The sequence below is a fragment of the Anastrepha ludens genome, chromosome 5 (assembly GCF_028408465.1).
Source record: "Anastrepha ludens isolate Willacy chromosome 5, idAnaLude1.1, whole genome shotgun sequence".
Classification (NCBI taxonomy): domain Eukaryota; kingdom Metazoa; phylum Arthropoda; class Insecta; order Diptera; family Tephritidae; genus Anastrepha; species Anastrepha ludens.
Window position 1 is genome coordinate 19982432 of NC_071501.1, and position 15143 is coordinate 19997574.

A 15143-nucleotide genomic window follows, 5' to 3' on the forward strand; every position below is an offset into this window, starting at 1 on the left:
AATGCCTGCTCTATGTAGCAACAAAAAGAAGAGCAACCTTGTCCAAATCAATGAGTTGATCAACAATTCGAGCACATAATTTTTTGGTACCAATTAGCAGTATGGCTTGAGCTCCACCAAGTTGCAATGCTACTCCACATCAAGCTAACAGAAGACCAAACTCTATCCACCTTTGTGTATTAAACCATAACCAGCTCGAAACTTCCAGAAGTGTCGTTCCGAGGAACACGTTGAAGCAAACTTAAGGAACTTCTTCTCCGAATGGTACCAGAATCAGCTCAAAGTTACTATCAGTTGAGTTCCCATTCTATTATGGTCTAGTAATTTGCCTACCCTTGCACACTCTCTACTTAGCTCATGGGACCATCTGCTTGCTTTGAAGTCGTATCATTACAAATTATAATAAAATCTCTGTATTTCGACTGATAGAGAGAATTCCAAGTGGTCCGTAAGACCTCTTTCCCAGCCCGAGTCAGCAATTATAAAACTTTGGGTTAAAACTTTTCGATTTGAATTTTGCCAACAAGCGGCAAAGGATATTCCTCTCTCTAGTAATAACAAATCCATTTAATATTCCGTAAAAATTCTCTAAACAAAAAAGGCTTCATTATGATCCGGGTTTCGCGAAATACTCATCGTTTTGCTGCTGTCAAATTCATTATGACCAGAAACCCAACTAGCCTAGTTACTTACAAAAAAATCTGAAGGTAATCATAATCCCTTATGTAATTTTTACGAATCTAAGTTATGATAGATTAGGCTAAGTAGGCAGGCTAAGTTGGCACACGTCCAATATATCCAAAGAATTACCAGAAACATTTATAACTATTGAACTCAAGCTTAATTTGCGCAAGAACATCACTGTCCCCTTCGCGCTTTGTCGATGGGCGGCTCCGAGTAGCCTGTTGAGTGCTGGACACTATCTAAACAGGATGTACTCTACTTGCTGTACTATACTCTATTCCTGCACTAACTTTTTGACTTACACACAGACAACCCTATGTTATTTTTATAGCAAAACCAATTTTTTTTCCATTGCTTTTACGGTCCTCAAGAACCGGTGACATTTCTTCAAAAGTTTGTTTCGTCGTATTTCCTTTTCGAACAGACAATTTAATCACTTCGCAGTGCTCCAAATTATGAGAGTTTCCACTTTCCTTTGATACAGTAGCTGCTTTTGATTCGCGGGCATTGAATAGGCGAAAAAATTTCCTTTAAACCGTAGACATGCAAAATGCTTAGGGAACGCGGGAGCGAGGGAGATATTAACATTTTCTCCGATAATCAAGCCGTGATCAAGGCTCTGACGACGCCATGGTGCAGAACGAAACTAGTAAACTCCTGTAAGGAGGAGATGTGCAGTTAACATTTCTCTGATCTGGGTTCCAGGGCATAGGAACATAGAGGGAAATGAAATTGCTAATGAGCTTGTCAGGAAGAGGACTGAATTGGCCTCAGAGACCTCCTATTTGGTCATCGGCATCCGCCTGACAGTTGTTAAAGGGGAACTGCACAAATTATTTCTCAGGAAAGCGCAGAAAAGACGGAGCTCCATTTCTTCATATGCTATTTCGAAAACCCTTTGGTCCCAGTGTATTATAAGAAGGACTCTGAAAGTCCTTTGGACTCCTCGCCATTTAATTTCCAAATTCGTCGTTGTGTTTACCGGTCACTGGACAATCGGAACGCGGAAAAGCTAGGTTTAGCATTTAACCCCTATTGCAGAAGCTGTGGGGACCTTTCAGAGAAGGAGACTGTTGAGCACTTTCTTTGTAAATGCCCGGGCTTGGCAGCTAGACGATTAAGGTCACTGGGTGCTCCTTCCTGCGCCAACCTAAATCCCATCAATCTTTCTCATTGCATCAACAGCTCTGGCTGTTTGTAGATATCTACCTGTTGGAGGTCTCATAATGAAATCAAAACAGCGCTTTAGTGCTACTTGGCGAATGCCAGTGTGGTACCTCAAGCTTTTCACCTATCTACCTACATATGTTGCGTATGATTTGGCAGCACTGCATTATTTTTGTTTTGGCAAACTGTAATGTAATTCCATTGCTTTACGAAGCATCTCGCCCGCAGGTATGCAAAATAGTTTGATCCCGTGGTAAGACGGGTTTCTTGACTATTTAAAAATTTAATAAAAAATATCCTTTCTTAACCCTACTTGGAAGCACTGCTCTAAGCTTATAGCTAAGTGGCTAAAATTGAAGTCGCTTGAACATCACTACAAATTTCTAGCAGCGGACTTCACTAATTTAAGAAAATTAAAAAGATTAATAATTTTTCAGATACCCTTTTTATAATTATACTATGAATTATTTTTATAACGGCTCTGAAATTCATTAAATTATTTTCTTAAACTTTTAAAATCTTAAAATTTTTAGTTGAAGTGCTCAAAGGGCCTTGCCAATTTGACTGATTTCTTTTTATATTTCTGATGTAGTTAACCTTGTTTTCCACAAACAAAGAGCAGGCAAAGTTATATTATTTATTACAATATATACATAAAAAAAAAGTTTGTGTATATACTTAGTTGTCATATTTTCTTATATATTTCACAAATATACTTTTTTTTTAGTTACCTCCTTTTATCGATTTTTCGCCGTCGAAGTATGTGCTTAACGAAAGATCTTATCACCAGTTCAGTGAATGAAGGCAAACAAAGTTCATAACCTGCTTCTCTCTTTTGCTATTCTGCTGAAAATTCTTGCGATGACAGGCCCCTTATACTTACTGGCATAAACATGTGCAGCACAGACATCTACATGCATTGGCTTATGATAAGCTAATTTTGGCTTTTATGCATCTATACATACATAGGCTCATTTTTGTATACCGTTTATAAATTTTTTGCTCGTGTGATGGCATGCAGCAGAGCGCCTTTCAAATGCATGGGGTGTGCAAAAGGGTATGTGATTTTTAACTTCCCGTCTATTTTCGGACAGACCACGTCTTAAAATTATAAGTATATCTGCATCAAAAAATAGTTATTTGTAGTGGAAAGTAGCCACGCTACATTGATTTAAAAGTTAAAAAATTCGTTTTCATCTCATTAATTTTCCTTTTCTAAACAAACAATTTTAGGTGGTTAGTGTAACACATGGCCTGAAAAGTCACGGACCTAGCAAAGAAAACCGGTTTTTTGTTCGAAATTTGCTTTATCCATCAAGAGAATCAAGACGCACGCCACAAATAAGAGGTGGAGCTTGGCCAAATACCTAACAAAAGTATACGCGCTAATTATTTATGTATTTTGAAGGATAGTGCTTACTCTCCGTATAACGACTGCAGTTCATCGATGCATTCTAGTCTTGTTAATCCGAAATCTCGAAAACTGTGGAAAAATTATCGTACGAAAATATTGACGATTAAATTAAATTTTTTTGCAAGGATAAATCTTTAAAGCCACTTTAAAAGACATTAATATGGCTCAAGGCGAGAAATATAAATATCAACCTTCGTATAAGTATGGTTAAATTTTACTCCTGCACAGTTTTTTTTCATATTTCAAGTTTTACATAGGAGTCTGCCACTGAGACGGCTTTGTATTCAAATTCATATGCAAAATTTTGAAGTTCTCTTCATTGTTAATTTCAATATATCAGCTTCTTAAGTTCAGCATTAACCGCTTTTATTATCTCTTCATTCTAATAGGACTATGAATAAGTTCGTGCGGTTTTTTCGAAATTTGAAACTTTATTGACGTAAAATGGTTACAAATTTAATATTCAAAATATTGTCCATCGCTTACTACTACTTTTTCCCATCTTTCTGGCAATTCACGGATTCCCTTTGTGAAAAATTCGGTCGGTTTTGCCGCAATCCACGAATCGATCCATTTTTTGACTTCATCGTAATTACGGAAGTGCTGGTCAGCCAGGCCATGTTGCATCGATCGGAAGAGATAGTAATCGGATGGCGCAAGGTCTGGACTATACGGCGGGTGGGGTAGGACATCCCATTTGAGCGTTTCTAAGTATGTTTTGACCACTTGTGCAACATGTGGCCGAACATTGTCATGTTGCAAAATAACTTTGTCGTGTCTATCGGCGTATTGCGGCCGTTTTTCTCGCAGTGCTCGGCTCAAACGCATCAATTGTCGTCGGTAGACATCCCCCGTAATCGTTTCATTCGGTTTCAGTAGCTCATAATACACAACACCCAGCTGGTCCCACCAGATACACAGCATAACCTTCAGGCCATGAATATTCTGCGCCGACGTCGATGTTGAAGCATGGCCAGGGTATCCATACGTTGCCCGACGTTTTGGATTGTCGTAATGGACCCACTTTTCATCGCCAGTCACAATTCGATGCAAAAAACCCTTTCTTTTGTGCCGTTGAAGCAGTTGTTCGCATGCCATAAAACGGCGTTCAACGTCTCTTGGCTTCAATTCATACGGCACCCAATGGCCTACCTTTCGGATCATTCCCATGGCTTTTAAACGTTTGGAAATGGTTGATTGATCAACTCCCAAAGTTTTTGCAACCTCTTCTTGCGTTTGAGCCGGATCTTGATCGAGCAATTCCTCCAATTCGGTATCCATGAACTTTGGCGGCGCACCCTCGCGTTCTTCGTCTTCCAAGCCAAAATCACCACTTTTAAAGCGTGCAAACCACTTCTGGCACGTTCGCTCAGATAGAGCATGCTCACCATAAACTTCCACCAAGATACGATGACTTTCGGCTGCTTTTTTCTTCATATTAAAATAATGAAGAAGAATTCCCCGCAAAAACACATTATTTGGCACGAAATTCGACATTTTCAAGTGTGGTAAAAATATTGTTGTTTACGCTTCAAATAAAAAACTTATACTGACGTTTGTGCCTTACGACAGTAGCTCTCCAATGAATGTTTGGAAATGTGGATCGATGGAATAATAATCAAGTTACGCCATCTGTTGTAAAACCGCACGAACTTATTCATAGTCCTATTAACAAGGACTTTTCCTCAAAATTTTATTTTTATTTTTGGAAATAACCAGAAATCACATAGCGCCAGATTCGAAGAATACGTCGATTGACGAATTTCTTCAATGCCAGAAAGCGCAATGAAGTTACTTATCATTTTAGCAGGGTGGGCTGGCGCATTACCGTGGTGTAAGAAGTACTATAGTTGCGCAGTTCCTCGTATTTCCTATTTTCAAATTAAAGTTTTAAACACTTTTGGTAAGCAGTTTGCAGTGTACCCGAATCTAATAGAATAGCAATAACAATTTTTTCTCTGGTGAAGTAAACCGAGATCATCACTTTTGATGCTGTCTTTTGCTGTCTAGCTTTCACAGGTGGATTTGTTGCTTTCGCGCGGTATACCATGAATAGCTTTTTGGTTTCCGGGTCATACTTAAAAAACCAAGTTTCGTCACCTACTACGATCTTATTAAAGTTGACTCGGTTAACGCTCCGTTTTCGAATTTTCTTTAAAAATTTTGAGCAAAATTTACTATGGCTTCTTTGTGACTCTCATTCAAAATATGTTACGTGGAACCCATCGAAAAGATTTCTTTGTATGTTGCAAATCATTATGCAAAATTCGCGATTCTGCCGTATCATTCAAACTAGATTCACTGCATATCATTTCCTGTGTCAGTTGTGGGCCTCCGCCAATTTTTCTCTTCGCTAGGGCCACGTTTATCTCGTCGGTCGACGATTTTGGCCGCCCTTTTCGAGGCTCGTTCTCCACAGAAAAATTACCAGTGCGGACTCTGGTTTTAAAACTCATTGAAAATTTCTACAGGGTTGAGTAGACGTCGAAAGCCGTAAAATATTATATATATTGTAGTATTTATTGCTGCGTCGCTACGTTTTAAGTCTTCATTTTACGTTTTTTAATCTCCATTCTAACCGATTTTATTGAAATTTTAAGTGAAACATCGTGAGACTATAACAAAATTAATGCCAGTTTAAAATTTTCCAAAAAAATAAAAAATACCATCGAATTACCGAACTTTGGTAACCGTTTCATTGTTGACGTACCCACTCCATTTGTATCTGCAGTTTTTGCCACAAGTTTTTCATGCCAAGATGTACTTGTGGGTTTACCGAGCAGTGGCTATTTGAAAAAAGGAAAAAAAATTATCATATTATATATTTTATTTATTTTATCATATCCACGGTGTATATCGAACCAGAGATTAAAAAAATGCTAGTCACGCACAAACACATTCTATTGCGGCAGCCGCATAAATTTATCAGATTTATACATAAATATCTCCATATTTGTGCTTGGATATCATTTATACACACTTTTGTACATAACCACGAGTCTACCTGATATATTTTGTGTATTTTCGTTTGAGTTTTTTAAGCAGTCATTCTCATCCGGTTTACAAAAAAGCTAGGGGATGCTTTTGGCACATTAAACCAAGTATTGTTGTGAATTCAGTGTGTATTTGCTCACTTAAATGCACAAATAATTGCTTGTTTCCACTGCCATGTATTTGCATGTGTGGATATGTACGACGAGTATGGGAGACGTATTGCGACACGTCAGGCGGCAATCGAGAGCGCGATCAACGACACCTGCTCGTTTCCCCATTTAACCGATTAACATACATTCGTATAGCGATTGCAAGCGAGCTTGCGCTCAAGCTGTACGAGACTTTTAAGCCGAGCAAAACTCACGATTTGTACCGTACGTGCAGGAGTATGTTTACTCTCGTATGTGAGTATGTATGTATCAAGGGTGCAAAATCTGAGTGTTGGGTGCTCGCGATCACAAGAACGTACGAATAAAAGATATCTGCATGCCTTAAAATGTACGTAAGTGTAGGTATGTATATATGTTTAATTGACGATGAAAGCAACGTCGGCGGATCGTTAATATCCGCAGTCACAGCTATGACCGTAGCCCACAGCCAGCCGCTGACAAACGACCACTTTGAATAAGTGGAAAATTTACTGCGTGCGATTATAGTCGCGTTCAATCAGTCATTCGGTGAAGTAAATGAAAAATTTTGTTTAACGGCACACCAATGTTCCTTTGTGTTGCATGTGTGAGTGTGTGATGTTGTGTTGTTGGCAAAGTTATAAGGATAGTTGTATAATGCATAGTTTCGTTTAAGATACGCCCAACATTTAACTGATGATTTAATACATAAACACATAAGTACTAATACAGAACTTTAAATAAATAAAAATTAAAAAAAAAAATAAAAACAAAGAAATTTACAATTTACTTAAAATCCAATTTTTGCATTCTTTTACTCGTAGATCGCTGCTGCACATCAAAAGTGTTCATAACATTTTGTGTTTGTGTGCATGAGTGCGCGTACATGTGTGTGTGCTTTTGATCCTTGTGCGCAGCTTGAACACAGCTTCTAATCGGAGAAAAACTCGGTTCTGCCTTTTATACATATTTTTTGTAAAATTTCATAGTTGCTTAAGTTACAAAAAAACTACACACACACACAAAATGACGCGGCCAAAAGAGGACTCAAAATTTAAAGCATTCCTGCGGGAGAACTCGCTGACGATGCTCACTGTGACTGGTGTGTTTCTGGGCGGTTTGATTGGTTTCATCATTAAAAACAGCACAGGCGAGTGGACGAAGCGTGAGATTATGTACATATCCTTCCCCGGAGAACTCTTCTTGCGGTAAGTGAATATTCAAAACCATTTTAAGCCTAAGGGTATACCAAGAATTTTACTTAGGAAGAGAGAGTAATAATAGCAGTCAGCATGAACAGCACAAAAGCGAGAAATAATCCTTGTTTATAAAAATATTAAAGTGCAGATAGTATAAAATGCACCTGCCTAACGCCACAATTTTTTTTTTTTCACAATTTCCGACTTAGAATGTATACGAAGGTTACCTTTTATATTTTCCGCTCAAAAATGAAAATACAGTAAAATAATACTAAAAATGGCTTCATAGTTTTTCTAAATATTCTCCTATGGGTAAAAAATGTGTAGAGGTGTGGCCAAGATCTGACCGTTAATCGGCTCTAAGCGATTTTGAAGGACTCAGCAGATTGACTGACGTAACCGAGGTTTTGACAGTGGTTTCTTTACGAAAAAACTGAGATTGTGTTGGTGAAATACAAAAAACATCAGTATTGCCGTCGCTCATCTTACTTGTTGTTGCCGTTTGAACAAGGCGTGTGAAATGAGCTGCTGAGTCCTCGTTGACGTGGCTGCCGAAGTTGCTCAATTTCGTTTTCACAATAGCTTATGGCCATACCTGGTAATCTAGCATTCTTGCTATTCTCCTTGGTAGTTAATACACTTCTGCATTCGCTTGAATCGATTTTCAAAGCACTTTTGCCATTCACAGGTGGATACCTCCAAACAAGCTGTTTAGAGAGTTAAACAGCTTCTTCAATCATTAGATGCCAAGTCAGGAATGTAATTCAATATTTTTAGTGCTGAAAAACTTTCTTGTGTTAGCCGATACGTAAGAGCTCGCTTTGTCTTGTAGAAGGATAATTCGTCACCGGCTGTTGGGTTTCCTTAATTCTTCGAAAGCTTCCGGCAAACAAATAGTTCTGTACCACTCAGCATTGACTGTTTTATGCCTTTACCTTATTGGTAAAGTTGCGATATGATCAGATACTAGAATTTCCGAAAAATCACGCGCAATTTTGGTTTGAGGTGTTTCGTCCCCGAATAAATTTTGTTGGGCTAATCTCGTCTTGGAACGCCCCTACTGTTGATTGCTGTTTTGTTTTCGGCTCTTATGCATATTTATATATGCAAGATTAGTCACCTGTTATTCGTGCGATGCGATAGATGTGCTTTGGATCACTGCTTCCGAATTTCTTCAACATGTCTTTACACCAATCCACACGAGTCCCTTTTTAGGCAATTGCCAAACTATGCCATCTTCTCGACGTCCTACTGTCAATATTGAATGTATGCTAGTCGCAGCAATGCCCGAGGATGCCTCTATCTCGCGATATGCCACATGACGACCTTGCATTATCTATTCAAGCTCGGTATTGCTTGTTGCTGGAAAAACAATAGTTTTTGGAAGGCCTTCTTGAAATTCATGCTCACCATCAAGGATTGATATTCACGTTGGCCCTCGTTGCACAAGCATTTGGCAGTGGCTAAGTGTAATGCTTCAACGCCGAAAGTCGAAGTCAGTTGATCTCCAGCTTTGATAATCCACCTCGAAAAGCAAAAGCATAATAAAGCATCGCTCGAAAATTGTCACGATTTAATTCCATCTTTTGGGTCAGATGAATTTTCCAATTCACTGAAAAAAGAACAAACAAAGGTCGTAAGTGAAAACGTTATATCTAAGTTCATACTAAAAAATATTAAACTTTTCAATAAAAAAATCGCGTTTTAACTTATTACACGTAGTTCTGCTAAAGCGTAAAATAGAAAAAGCAATCGTGGTGTCTGCAAAATCCGTTCGGTAAACTGGAAGCGGCCTCGGCAGTCTAGCGAAAGTGCACTAGCCTGCCATCCCAGAGGTTGTGGGTTCGAATCCCACGTAAAGCACGGTCCTCGCACTTTTCCAAACTTACTTACTTTCCTAGTTTCTAAGAACAAAGAAAAAGACACAGTTTAACATTGTATCAGTGGCATTAGCAAGAGGAAGCGGCCAATCCCAGTAATAGCGTAGACACACCAAATTTAGTGAAGTCCTCAGCCATCTGTGTGATCCTTCTGGCAGAAAAATGTGAAGCACAGATGGCGCTTTAAACAGTTAGAAGGCGTTGTTTCTAAGCAACGACAGGTGGGCATTCCCACTATTTAGGACTGGTAACGGCAGGCTAATCCCCTGCCTTGCCAGAAAGCAAAATAGATTAACGAAACCAACGCAAGGCAAGTCTTGTCGAGACCCTATTCTCCCGTGTGGAGTGAACAAGGAAAAAAAAGATGAGTAGTGTTGGCTTCCAATGTCTCAATCGAACCTTGTTTATCCATAAAGCATTTAGATTTTCCATACCTCCACAAATAAAAGTTCAAAGATTTGAAATCACACGATCTTGGTGACCAACATACTGGTCCGAGACGAGAGATAAATTGCTCACCGAAACGATGACGCAGTAAATCCATTATTTCACGGATTATACGGCAAGTAGTGTCGTCTTGTTGGAACCAAATGTTGTGAAGATAACGGGGTTTCATTTGTGGCATCAAAAAGTCATTTATCATAGCGCGATAGCGTTCGCCATTCACTGTTACATTGGGGCCAGTCTCGTATTTGGAGAAATATATGGCCGATGATTCCTCCAGCCCATAGGCCCCACCAAACGGTTGTTTTCAATGGATGTAATTGTTGTTCTTGAATGGCTTCGGATTGATTTTCAACCCAAATACGACAATTTTGCCTATTTACATGGTCATTAAGCGAAAAAATGGCCTTACGCCCCATCGCTCATCATCATAAGATGGCCTGATTTTCATAATACATTTGTACGATTTGCAAAAGTTGTTGAGGCGTAAGCCTTTCCATGTTAAAATGTCAATGAATTAAAAAAATTGTATCTAGTTTGACAGTAGTCACGCGTGACCTGTCAAAAACACTCTATTGGAAAAAGTTCCTCCAATCTGGTCACCCTTTATTAGCTTGGGAACAAAGAAATCCAGTATTTTCTCGGTAGATGACTGTAGTGGTGGATATATCGTAATGTATCCATCAGACATTTTAAAGTTTATGCTTGCGTGATGGTGATATTTCATACTAAAGAAAATGCTTTCTGTTTTTCGTAGTTCCATTCACTTTTGGTTAGAGGCTGTTCACGATGGAAGTCAACAAAGAGAGAATTCGGTACATTTTACAGTTTTTCTTTGATAAATGCAAAAGTGGAAGCCAGGCCGCAGAAATTGTAAATGGTGTTTATGGTGCCGACAGCCGATACTGTAACAGCTAATTACGTGCAATTTTGGCTTCGTCAAATGCGTTTAGGCATTTTTGATGTTAAAGAAAATATCGATCAAATCACAGAAGTAATCGAATTTGAGCTGGATGTTAGCAGTCGTAACATCGTCCAGAAGCTAAAGATCACCCATGAAACAGCAAATTTTACGCAAAAATAATGGATTTATTTTTTTCCAAACTAATATTGCTTGTTGCTGTCTTAAGCGCCAGGGGACAGATACCTGTAAACGGCCATATTTTCCCTGATTTTCATTAAAATTATTTAAAATGAAGAAGCCAATATATTTTTGTCAAAATTGGCATACAGTTTATTTATACATTAAAATAATATACATTTTTTTTATTTTTATCATTTAAAATGCGGATGTACACTCACTTCTTCCAGGAAGCCACCGGTGGGCATTGTAGCATCGGCGTCAGTGACCTGAATACAAAAAACCAAACTTTTTTTTTGTTTATTAATGTCATAATTTCTATATGAATTAAAAAAATGGTAAAAAAATCGCGGAATAAAATGCTTAAAAAAATGAATTTTGGGGCGAATTTTCCTACTATTTCTGCTTCGAAAACTTCTAAATTCACATAAAAAGTAATATCATAAAAAGATCTGTGCAAAATTTCTGGGAGATCGGTCAATAACTTTTCGAGTTATCGTGTACGCCAATTCGACAAATGTAGTTTTAAGAAAAACGCGTCTAAAGTTTGAATACAACGTAACCTCTCGCAGCGCTCGAACGCAAAGAATAGAGTCGTCACGGTTGACAATTTATAATATAAAAAATACTAAAATTTACATTCTAAATTTTTTTTGACGTAAAAAGGATTATATTAACATTTTATGAAAAACAATTTTTTTTTCGAAATTTTTCAGGTCTCTGTTCCCTTAAATTACTTTATATTCCCAACTGAGTATAATTCTTGAAATAGTAATAAAAATATAAATATAATATAAATCACATTTAAAAGCTTGTACATATTTTTCGCAGCATGCTGAAATGTCTGATTGTGCCACTATTGGTTTCATCCATAACGAGCGCCATCGGCGGGCTCGATCTCAGTATGTCGGGGAAGATTGCCATACGGTGAGTTGGAGTGGTTAGCGGTTGCTAAACTATATTAGTATATTAATATTTTTTGTTTGCTATTTAAAACTTATTACTTCGCAATTCTATTACAGAGCCAATGCTTATTATTTCGTCACAACCATTTCGGCGGTGGTTTTGGGCATTTGCCTTGTCACAACAATACGACCCGGCCAGGGTGCAAAGATCGTTGAAGTACGCACCGAATCCGTAGATAAAGCATCTAAAGTGTTAACGCCCGATACGCTTATGGATTTAGTGAGGTAAGCTGTGCAAGCGAGTAAGAGAGCAAAGGAGTTTATGGCACAAATTTTGAGTTAATAAAAACAATTTCTAATTTTCCAGAAATATGTTTACGGATAACATCATTCAATCAACAATGTTTCAGGTATGTTTGGCAGCAGTGAATACTGCAATAACAAATACTGAGTAAAAATTCAAGAATTAAGAGTGCCAAAAGAATGTATATATGTATACCTATACATGATAAACAAGTCAATAACCACTCATTAAAGAGGCACCTTTATACACCCTATGCTTGACTTCAAAACAAAATGTTTTTTTTTGTAAATAGATATTCAGATATGTGTAGACGGATATGTGTACATCTATGTGCATATCTGTCTCATAATTTCATACACATACATACATACATATATTTGAACATAGATCCATGCTGACATGGCGAATAACTGGCGTACATGAGAATGGCAAATCTGCGCTGCTATCAATTTATTTACAAATTATCCAATTTACGAGCAAATGCTTAATTTAGTTGAAGTTGATAGCTAGTGGACATCAAAAAAAAAAAACAAATTGAAAAAAAAAATTTAAAACAAACACGCATAAAAATAATGTGTAAATTAAATTGGAATCGCTCAGCAAAGATTGTTGAGTATAAAAGTACACAGTAACGGGTGGTTTTTTTGTAAAGATAGTTTTTGCTTTCAAACAAAATAAATAAAACACAAAATGTGGGTGAAATCAGGCAACCAATAGAGTGTGCTAAGTAAACTTGTAAAGTTGCCTTTTGGAACTATTTTGCCCTTTAAATATTTTCCTTTTCTCAACTGCCTGACAAGGAGAAATTTACCGAAACAGCGATAACGCTGGAAAAAAAACTCAAAAATTGAAATCAGAGGTGCCTATGTCCATGCAGTCTCTTTCCCCCTTCTAATTCAGTCTGCTTTGAAATATAGCCCTAGCAAACCCAGTTTACGGATGGAGAGATCTGTACGAAGTACACAGAAGGAAAGAGAAATCTGCCTCAAAATACTACCATGTCCTACTGGCGATTGCCTCCAGAGGCCATCCTATACAAACGAGTTTTTGGGGTAAGAACACCCAGCGCACCTAAATACATCGGAAACCAGTCTCACATCAACAATAAAAAATATAGACCTGCCGCTTTCTAATTATACTGGTGCGCAACTAAGTTCTCGCTGTTTGTCAAGAGATGCCGTCAGCAGTGTGTGGTAGTCGATTCTAACACAACCTAAACGTCATACACCAAGCTTAGACATATGGTAAACAAATTGCTTCGACAAATTAGTGATTTTGTTTTGGTATCATATTCTTTTGGTTTGAGAAAATGTCTGATTTTGTGCTGAATAATCGTCATTTGCGGGAAGTGTTGATTTTCCTCTTTCATTCGAAAAAAAACGGCGGCTCAAGTGTATCGAGGGCTACAAAAAGTTTATGGATATGCTGTTTTTAGTGAAACAACGTGCCGAGATTGGTTCCGTCGCTTCAAAGACGGTGATTTTAATGTTGGCGACCGTCCGCGGTCGAATATTCACGCTGCGAAGGTTATGTTATGTATTTGGTGGGACCAAGTCGGTGTTATTTATTATGAACTGCTAAAACTAAGCGAAACCATCACTGGGGATCGGTATCGACTTCAAATTGTGCGATTGAGCCGAGCACTGCGCGAGAAGCGGCCGCAATACGCGGAGAGACATAAAAAAGTATTCTACAGCATGACAACGCTCGGCCTCACGTTGCCACACCCGTTAAAACCTACCTGGAAACACTGAAATGGGATATTCTACCCCACCCGCCATATTTTCCAGATATTGCGCCGTCCGATTATCAGCTGTTCCGATCGATGGCACATGGCCTAGCTGACCAGCAGTTCCATTCATATGAAGACATCAAAAAATGGCTTGATCCGTGGAAAGCCTCAAAAGATGAACAGTTTTACCGCGGTACGGTATACGAGATCTACCAGAAAGATGGGGAAAAGTAGTAGCTAGCGATGGGCAATTATTCGATGATTCACTTGTAACCATTTTTTTAAAATAAAGTTGTATTTGCATCAAAAAAACAGCGGGAACTTAGTTGCACACCTAATATATAATTTTAATATAAATGAATTGTGAAAGCTGGTAATGTCGATGAGCTAAACCAGCTGTTCTATATTTACTAGGTTGTTCATAAGTTCATTATAGTTTCCACGAGATTCCAATTTATGAATCCCATCCTTGAAGTCAGAATCTGGGTGCAAAATATGCTTCCGCAACTGTTATGACCTCGTCATTTGATGGAAAACGCTATCCACGCACGTATTTTTTATGTCTGGAAATAGATGGAAGTCGCTATGGGCTAAATCTGGTAAACTCAGTGGATGCTCCAACAATTTAGCCACTGTCAAATGCTCTTGTGATACGGAACATTGCCCTGTTGAAAAATAATTATTTTCTTTTGCAAACTGGGTCTTTTTTCACGATTTTTCTCCTTCAGCTGGCTTACAATAATATTATATTCAGAGTTTATTGTTTTACTAATTTGCAAGTAATTCACACACACAACTGCTTTCGCATCCCAAAAAACTGATGCTAGCATCTTCTTGTTATTTCTGGACATGAACTCGTTTCGGAGCCGATGAACCAGGTTTACAACCGCTTAATCTAAAGAATCACACAAGGAAGTTACGGTTTCTTGTATTGCCTTCCCAAGCCCAATTATTAACAGCGATGTGGGGAAACACAAAACTCTGAACTATTTGCCTTTATCACTATCATTGATAGTAACGTTGTCTCCATTTTCAGTTTAGAAAAGTGTAAACCTCTGTTGCCTAAAACTTGCAAATCGCTGGAAAAGACGGCTTTTGTAAGCTGGATAACGAGAGTCGCGTGGCTACTTTTTTTTGTTTTTTTTTGGCGGCGAGGTTGGGTTAAAAATGCCTTCGCACTATATAGTAACCGTCGCTACTACGTGTGTGGT

At 38.2% G+C, this 15143-nt stretch overlaps 1 protein-coding gene across 2 annotated transcripts in view; it reads left to right on the plus strand.

Annotated features, from left to right (window-relative positions):
• Positions 1–15143, plus strand: part of LOC128865451 (excitatory amino acid transporter 1) — a 66978-nt gene that overhangs the window by 37670 nt on the left and 14165 nt on the right. The window contains exons 1-5 of one of the 2 annotated variants that reach the window (XM_054105845.1): positions 6858–6994; positions 7212–7595; positions 11823–11918; positions 12014–12181; positions 12264–12306. In XM_054105845.1, coding sequence (XP_053961820.1) covers positions 7414–7595; positions 11823–11918; positions 12014–12181; positions 12264–12306 — 489 coding nt within the window. In that variant the 5' untranslated portion in view covers positions 6858–6994; positions 7212–7413. Of the gene's footprint in view, positions 1–6857; positions 6995–7211; positions 7596–11822; positions 11919–12013; positions 12182–12263; positions 12307–15143 lie in introns of those variants that run through there. The other variant, XM_054105844.1, reaches the window with a different exon arrangement.